The sequence below is a fragment of the Doryrhamphus excisus genome, chromosome 1, assembly GCF_030265055.1.
Source record: "Doryrhamphus excisus isolate RoL2022-K1 chromosome 1, RoL_Dexc_1.0, whole genome shotgun sequence".
NCBI lineage: Eukaryota > Metazoa > Chordata > Actinopteri > Syngnathiformes > Syngnathidae > Doryrhamphus > Doryrhamphus excisus.
The window spans coordinates 15726949-15736079 of NC_080466.1; the positions used below are offsets into that span (position 1 = coordinate 15726949).

Here is a 9131-nt window from a genome sequence, read left to right on the forward strand (position 1 = left end):
TTTCTAATGTGTTTTTTTTTATTACAATCATTAAATGTATCAGTAATCAACTATTTCACATTTTTCAATCATAAATACACATAATTACATGCCCAATGTTATGACATTTTAATAAGCAAATGAGAACAAACTGCATGCATACAAATAATGCATAAATTAATCGCAGTATTGCAGTAAATAAGACCACAAAAGCAGATATTTCACTTCCAACTGTGCAGTAATTATACACCAAGGAGAAGGATGACTAAAATATAGCTCAGGTTTACATAAAAAATACATACATATTTATATTATATATATTTATATTACATATTAACAGATTTTTTTTGGATAGTAAAACATTTTAATGGTAATTTTTAACAAACCACGAGCCATTTATGGGTCCCGACCCACCAGTTGAGAATCACTGGTTTATATATATATATATATATATATATATATATATATATATATATATATATATATATATATATATATATATATATACAGGAGCGCTATGCTGTTTCAGGTCAAAGATCCTCTCTATGAAAGGACCTATGTTGTTGTTGTTGTTAAAGAACCTACTGACAAATAAATGCTAGTCCAAGTTCCTTTGTACCCTTTGTCGTGCTTTTTGGGGGCCAAACTTTTACCACCGAAGGCCACGTATATATTTAAAAAAAAATCTCGGGATTTTAAGGTTCTTAACAGGCTAAAATTTCATTCATTTTCACTTTTTTAAGTGAAAAAGCATATTTTTATTTTAAGTCTTATTCGTAATTTGTACTTTTGCTTTGGGTTATTTTGTATAATTAAATGTACTTGTGCCGCACTTTGGACACCACTGCATTACCCGCTTCCAAATTTTGAATTGAAATGTGATACCATTCCACGGGCCCCCAGTTTTTTGTCCCGGGGGCCACATGTTTGAATACCTGGAGCCGTCTAACTTTTTCCACTGAGGGCCGCATACTAAATAAAACTAAACCGCTTGTCCTCATCACTTTAGCCGTAAGGGGATGCGGGAGCCTATCCCAGCTGACAGGGCACATATAGACAAACAACCATTCACACTCAAATTTCTTTTTTAAATATAATTTTAAAAGATTCTCATTGTTATGAGTTATTTATTTTGGGTGTATTTTTTTTTTTGTTTTGTTTGATTTTATATGCGCCAATGGCCACAAATGGCCCCTGGGCCACACTTTAGACACCTCTGTCCTATACTATTTAAAGCGGGGTTCCCAAAACTGAGGTTAGGGAGCGTAAAATGTGTCATTTTTTAGTTGCTAGTCTGTCATCCTGTATGCAAATATTTTATTCATCCTTTAACAGGATGATGCATATGATATTATTGCAATATTTGAATTATTTGAGTACTTTTATTACAACATTTTTTTTTGTCCTGAGTTGATAAAAAGATCAGAAACCTCCATGACCAAAAAATAATTTTCTATCATCCTTTCCTCTTCAAAGTGTGTATTTAGGAGGATAAAGGTGGTGTTGCAGGGGTGTAGTGATGGGGTGGGGGCTGAGGGAGGGGGGGGGGTGAATGGGGGGGGTGCATTGGCAAGCGAGCTGTTTTTCTGGCGGGCTGACATCTGGCAAGTCTCCGCTCCAGGGAGCCATCCGGGCCTCCGTAGAGCCCCTGATTAAGGCTCTAATAGAATATTAGCATTTGCTCTCAGGTAAGCTGCAGTAAGCTGGCAACCCTGAGTCACGTGCTGGTGCTGATGGCGCCAAAGAGGAAGATGGAAATAGCCATAAAATATCCAAAAGAAGGAGTCAAATCACATGGATTGCATTTGTGTGCACGATGATGATAATAATAATAATCATAATCATAATGCCAGTAATAAAATGGCAGCATTTTACAAGGGAGTGAAAGGGAATGCTTTAAAAAAAAAAAAGCAGTGCATCCCTCAGCTAAAGCGTTTCCCTCCTCCTTCATCAATAAATAAACAGACGAATAAATAAAATAGCACAGCATATTAGCATGTCTGGGCTTCCCAAAAAAAATAAAAAAAACCATAATAAATCAAATGGTAAAATTTTCTCTTTAATGAAACACATTGCAGTTCAATTATTGGAAATAAATAATAATATTTTTTTGTAAATGAAAAAAATAAAATAAATAAAACACATGATGTGTGATAAACGATTTAAATAATTTAACTAATATATATATTTTAAATTAATTAAAAAAAAGAGAAGCAACATACATTACAGAAATACCTCAGCTAAAACAGCAATACAGCAAAAACCTGTACGAATATATTTATGTGCAGCGATGACGTATTTACATTGTATTGAATTCTAATGAATTTTACAAAAATAAAATCATAACATGAAACAAAGTGATTGGAACAAGCAACGACTTACTGTACTTTTAAAAATATTTATACAAATAAACAGCAGTGGGGGGGTTGAAGTGTGGGGGGGTGGAGACAGAAAATTATCTCATATATGATTATACCATTGTTTAAAAAAATTAATAAAAAAACATGTGAAAATGTACGAATGTACGATTCACAATTAGATTTTTTTTTCTCAGGCAAAAAAAAGGGGGGGGGGGTGGTGATGGGGGAATCCCAATAAATATGTAATGAAGTAAACATGACCTCACTTGATAAATAGTTCATAAGATGCTGCAGGCCCATGTTGGACTGTAAACTTATTGCAATATAGAATAACATTTTAATTAAATTTGTTTAAAAAAATAAAAAATAAATAAAAAAAGGCCTAACAACATTCTGGTTAATTTTTTTTAAATCCTCCCCCCTCACATAAATATCATAACAAAATTGCACAAAATGAAGTGTTAAATGATGCATTTACAGACAGATATTTGGCAGTCATCTATCATCGTTATTATTATTATTATTATTACATCTCTCACAAGTGGACCCTGCTTGAATGAAACGTCCCTCATAAATAAACCAAGTGCTCTCAGTTGCTATTTTCCACGCCTTCCTGCTCTATTTTAGCCGCAGTCCCGTGAAATGATTCATCGTGGGTGGAATTGTGGAAATGTCATTTTTAGTCTTTTTTTTGTTGTTGTTGTTTTTAAACAAATATTTGAAAGCATTCGGCCTTACTTGTTGCCAGGTAGATTCCACGGCTCCGTTTTTTTCTTCTTATTATTCACAAAGTCATCGAAGATGGCAAATGGAAAAAAAGATTTTGTGTTTTTTTTTTTCGTTGTTGAAATATTTAAGTAAGAAATTTATGATACAAAGCGTCCAAAGTCCGAGCCAGAATCGCTGTGGTGCGTTCAAACACACGCGGAGTACTTCATCCGTTTCTGTTTCTGTCGCTGGTTGCAAAACCAGACCCGGACGACGTTCTTTTTCAGGTCCAGTTTTTCGGCGATGGCGGCGATCTTCTCCGATGAGGGCCGAGGCTGAATGGCGAAGTAGGCCTCCAGCGAGCGCTTCTCCGGCGCGGCGATGGAGGTGCGTTTGCGTTTCTTCTCGGCGCCGTTAAAGAGCTCGGGTTTGTTGAGCTTCTCCCGGTGGGACTTCTCGGCCTCCTCCAGCCACGCCTGAAGAATCGGCTTCAGGGCGATCATGTTGTTGTGGGACAGCGTGAGGGACTCGAAGCGGCAGATGGTGCTCTGGCTCAGGGAACCCACGCCGGGGATCTTGAGGCTGGCAAGCGCGGAACCCACATCCGCTTGGGTCACTCCGAGTTTAATGCGCCGCTGCTTGAAACGCTCCGCGAAGGCCTCCAAGTCCCTGGGATCCGCGTCCACGTCGCTCATACCGATATGCGGGGGCAAGCCGTGGGCGTGTGCCATGTTGATTGCAGCCTGGTGCATGTGATTCATACCCGCCATGTGCGCCGGGTGCGCGGGCGTGGACACCACGGAGCCGTCCGGCCCGGCCATGGCTCCCAACGCCAAACCCGGAGTGATGTGCTCCAGCAGGTCGCCCTCTAACGCCTGGTGTGGCTGGTGGTGGTGGTGGTGATGGTGGTGGTGGTGGTGGTGGCCGTGGCCGCCCAGTGCCGAGGGGTGCGAGATGGGCACGGAGGAAGAGGACGACGACGAGGAGGTGCACGGCAGCGTGTTCATGGTGTGGTAGGTGGCGTCCGGCTTGAAGGGGCTGTGGTGCGGCGGGTGGTGGTGGTGGTGGCTCTTGGTCTGGGAGACGATATCCACCGCGGCGAGAGCTTCAGCCCGGGCCAGCAGACTCTCATCCAAGCCGCCGAATATATTGCTCTGCAATTGCAAATAGAATGCACACATTACTCTCAGTTGGGAATTGAACCCCTCCGCTCCATACTCTGGTTTAGAACATTTCCGGGAAAAAAAGAGGAATAAGGAGAGGGAGGGAGAAGCATGGGTCATAAAAATTAATACAAGAGGCAAAGCCGACTGAATTCATAAGTGGAGTAAGCTGCAAAAAAATTATTTTGGAAGAAAAAAAAAAAAGAGTCAAAATCCGCGCACGCATCCATCCACGATATGCATACATACCGGCGGTGTGGGCAGACATGCTCGCCTCATCGCTTCCGATCCGCTGGTGCTGATGATGCTGCTGCCGCTGTGACGGGAGGACGAACAGGAAGACGAGGATGCTGAGGACGGCGTGGACGAAGACGAGGAGGCCGAGGAAGTGAGCGTGGACGAGGACGACGAGGAGGCCGAAGAGTGCAGTGAGTACTTTGCTTCAGCCAGGCTGGCGTGGGCCATGGCGGCGAAGGGCTGCTTGCTGCTCAGAGACATCATCATCATGTTTGCGCGCGTCCGAGCCCCGGAGTGCTCCTTTTAAAAAAAAATTGAGATAATGACTCCGCCTCCTCTTTTTTTCTTTTTCTGACTCCTTCTTGTTTGTCGTTGCTCCTCAGCTTTGGGAGCTCTGTCGGTTCCGATTGAGGAGGAATGTCTCAGATTTGGAACGGATCGGTCTTAAAAGACCCTTCTTTAAAAAAAATAAAAAGTTAAATCTGCCAGCCATGCAAAACAGCACTTTGTTTTTAAAATAAAAAAGTCCAGAGATTATTCTCGAAGGAGAAACCGCAAGATGAGTTCTCTGAGGATTTTTTTTTGTCTTCTAGAAAGTTTTCCGAGCGGTGGTCCGGCATGCAGGGTGGGTTCTCCTCCGCGATGCTGAATGCTGCTGGGACGTCAAGTGGCGACGCTGTGAGGCGGAGGGCAGACTGACTCTCCTCCCCGCCCCCTTTCTCTCTCTCTCTCTCTCTCTCTCTCTCTCTCTCTCTCTCTCTCTCTCTCTCTCTCTCTCTCACTCACTCTCTCTCCACACACACACACACACACCTGCTGAAGCTAACCCCCCCCCCGCCCCCCTTTTTTCATGATTTATTATTCTTCATTAGGCGTACCATTAATGGCACCACAGGGGGGTCTCTGGCATGCACCAAGTGACCTCCCAGGGTCCGCGATTCAAGACTTGCACCCAAAGTTCTGATCTGTGCCTAAAAACCACATCGTGGTCTTCGACTAGACTTTTTTTTTTGCAGGACTCTCGTCACATAGAAGATCTTTGATACTGTTTTTGCGGTACACGCTTCATAACAACAGGCTGATATATAGAGGATCTTTGACCAGCGTTTTGCACCGGGTCTTTTAAAAAAGTCGAAGATCTTTCACTCGCGTTTTGCAAAAGGCCCGTAACGACAGCCGCCTCTCTTATAGAGGATCTTTGACTAGAATTTTTGCAATAGGCCCTTGAAAACAAACAGCCTGTCAGTAAGGATCTTTGATGAGTGTTTTGCAATAGGCCCTTAAAAATAGAAACCTGTCCTATAGAGGATCTTTGACGAGCGTTTTGCGGTACGTCTTAGAAACAGCAGCCTGTCCTCACAAGGATCTTTGACTTGCATTTTGCAGTAGGTCCTTAAAGACAGCGGCCTGTCCAATAGAGGATCTTTGACTAGCATTTTTGCAATAGGCCCTTGAAAACAAACAGCCTGTCAGTAAGGATCTTTGATGGGTGTTTCCGGGTAGGCCCTTATAAAATAGTAACCTGTCTTATAAAGGATCTTTGACTCGCTTTTTGGATCAGGCCCTTAAAAAGCAGCCTGGCGTATAGAGGATCTTTGACCAGCGTTTTGCACCGGGTCCTAAAAAAAAAGACTGTCCTGACGAAGACCTTTCACTCGCATTTTGCAGTAGGCCCGTAACGACAGCCACCTCTCTTATAGAGGATCTTTGACCAGCGTTTTGCACCGGGCATTTTAAAAAAGTCGAAGATCTTTCACTCGCGTTTTGCAAAAGGCCCGTAACGACAGCCGCCTCTCTTATAGAGGATCTTTGACTAGCGCTTTGCAGTAGGTCCGTAAAGAGGGCGGCCTGTCCTCTAGAGGATCTTTGACTCACATTTTGCAGTAGGTCCTTAAAGACAGCGGCCTGTCCAATAGAGGATCTTTGACTAGTGTTTTTGCAAAAGGCCCTTGAAAACAAACAGCCTGTCAGTAAGGATCTTTGACAAGTGTTTTTGGGTAGGCCCTTATAAAATAGAAACCTGTCATATAAAGGATCTTTGACTCGCTTTTTGGATCAGGCCCTTAAAAAGCAGCCTGGCATATAGAGGATCTTTGACCAGCGTTTTGCACCGGGTCCTAAAAAAAAAAGACTGTCCTGACGAAGACCTTTCACTCGCATTTTGCAGTAGGCCCGTAACAACAGTGGCCTCTCTTATAGAGGATCTTTGAATCTTTGATGGTGTTTTGCAATAGGCCTATAAAGACAGCAGCTTGTCTTATAGAGGATCTTTGACCAGCGTTTTTGCAATAGGCCCTTGAAAACAAACAGCCTGTCAGTAAGGATCTTTGACGGGCGTTTTGGGGTAGGCCCTTAAAAATAGCAGCCTGTCATATAAAGGATCTTTGACTCACTTTTTGCATCAGGCCCTTAAAAAGCAGCCTGTCATATAGAGGATCTTTGTCAGCGTTTTTGTAGTAGGCCCTGAAGAACAGCAGAAGATCTTTGGTAGTGTTTTTTTTCCAATAGGCCTATCAAGACAGCAGCCTGTTCTATAGATGATCTTTGTTAGCTGTTTATTTTTTTTATTTTTTTTATTTAGCGACACACAATCATAACACACACTTGTAATTTCTCCTACACACAATCACACCACACACGTTTCCGTTAAATATGCAAATATAGGAATTGCACTGCAAGCCCATAAAAATAAATGGGACAGCAACGGGAACGGGGAGGGGTGGGCGATGGTTAAGCCTACCCCAGCAGGCCAGGGGGCGCTGCAGGAGGAGAAGGAGCTAACAAATCAGCGTCTGCTCCCATCTGACGCTGACAGACTGACGCGTGATGAAAGTTGCAAAGAAAACATTCATATTTCACCAGCTCTAAATCACGCCTCCATCCAATTTTCATCCACCATGAAATACACAAGTACACGTTGACGAGAGTTAGACACAATGGTGGTTACTGCTTATATTTAGACCAGGCTTAAGACTTACAAGTCCAATTTGGGGACATTTGCTCCATTCTAAGATGGACGACGACCACCTGCAATGTTAGTGATGCCTTCGCACGACTTGTCTTGAATAATAGTTAATATTATGGAACATATTCCCCCAAAGATTTTGGATTTGGCACCAATCAAAAGTGTCTTTGAGACAGCTATTTTTACTTTTTTTAAAAACACATGGAATGCAAATTTATTTAAAATATAACAAAATGTAGCATTTGCTAAGTAAAACTGACTTTTTTCATGTTGATTTAAAAATAATAATACATTTATAGATTTATTATACTTTTTATTATACTTTTTTCTGTTCACAAAATATATATTCCTTTGATTTGCATTATTTTATTTATGTCAAAGTTTTTACTATGTATATACTGTATATGTCATACTGTATTTTATACTTAATATTATTTTGTGAAAAAAATGTAAAGTACAATTATTTTGTGCATATAAAAAAATTCTGACTTAATTATATTTATTCATGGTATTTAGCAAAATTAAGAAAAATACTTTAGAAAATCTTTAGAAATACAAAAAAAAACATTTAATAGAAACTGAAATATGTTTTTACTTTCATGCATTTATTTTTGACACATAAACATAATATTTAGCAAAATTGAATCAAGTTAAATATTTTTTAGTATATAATATTTTTCTGTGTTTGTTAAATCATAAAATAATACAAAATACATATATTTTTATGACTTAAATATTCATGTAAAAATGTTCTATTGTTTTTTTTAAAAATATATAAACAGAATATTTAACACAAATTTAATTCCAGCAAGAATAATTGTCATTGAAAAATTTATATTATTTCCTGTAATGCATTTATGAATTTTTTTAAAAATCCATTTTAACCTTGTTGCAGTGTACTTTTGTTGTGTCATTGATGTCTTGAAATCCCCATCGGCCGCCACCGCACGTGTACGGTAATTGCCAGTAATGTTTGCTAGAATAAAAAAAAAACATTTGCTGCAAGGTGCTGTTGTGCCTTAAAAAACAACAACAAACAAGTAAAAAAAAAAAAAAAAAAAAAAGGAAAAGCCTCTGTGGAATTGCACAAGAAGAAGAAGAAGAACGAGGGAAAAAACAGAGCGCTCACTTCAAGGCACTTTGGCAGCTAAAAGTGCAGCGTGTGAAAATAAAAGTAAGAGATAGAACACACACACACACACACGGTAGCAGTAAGTCAGGTGTTTGCTTTTTTCCTCTGCTTCCTTCTCGACTCTCTTCCTGCTAATGTGTGTGTGTGTGTGTGTGTGAGTGTGTGTGTGCTTTACACAAAGACGTCGTCTCCACCATCATCACGTCCCCCAGGAGCCCTCCATGTTAACAATCCCAATTACACACAGACCACCAGAGACAGCTGTTTTTATTACTGAAGCTCCATCGCCGCCGAGCTCTGCCTCGACGCCGAGCTCGCAGTCGAAGTCGAAAAAACGAGGAAGTGGATGCTTTGCTTTCAAAGAGGCCGCCCACCCCTCCCACTTTACATTTCATCCTCTCCCTCCTTACTTCCTTTACAAGCGGGGAGCAGGAGGTCAACGCCGGCGATGGCAGCGGCGGCAAATTGAAAAGAGGGCGTTTGAGTAGCAATTTATGTATATTTTATCAACTGCTCTGCCTGGGAAATGTGACAGCTATACAATGGATGCCGCGATAGCCGCCCCCCCCCTCCCCCGCTATAGGCCC

The 9131-nt window shown here is 41.1% G+C and overlaps 1 protein-coding gene across 1 annotated transcript; it reads right to left on the minus strand.

The window, feature by feature from the left end:
* Window positions 1-495: 495 nt before the first annotated feature.
* pou4f2 (POU class 4 homeobox 2) lies at window positions 496-5112 on the minus strand. The gene is made up of 2 exons (XM_058091012.1): window positions 4460-5112; window positions 496-4201 (listed from the first exon to the last, which is right to left on the minus strand). The coding sequence occupies exons 1-2, from the start codon at window positions 4715-4717 to the stop codon at window positions 3254-3256; spliced, it is 1206 nt and encodes a 401-aa protein (XP_057946995.1). The 5' UTR covers window positions 4718-5112; the 3' UTR covers window positions 496-3253.
* Between the last annotated feature and the right edge of the window lie 4019 nt (window positions 5113-9131).

Excerpts from the sequence above, each read along its gene's own strand:
- pou4f2 (XM_058091012.1), bottom strand. The coding sequence starts at position 4,717 with ATGATGATGATGTCTCTGAGCAGCAAGCAGCCCTTCGCCGCCATGGCC. Across the intron at positions 4,202-4,459 it reads CATGTCTGCCCACACCGCCG|AGCAATATATTCGGCGGCTT; the intron begins GTATGTATGCAT and ends TTGCAATTGCAG.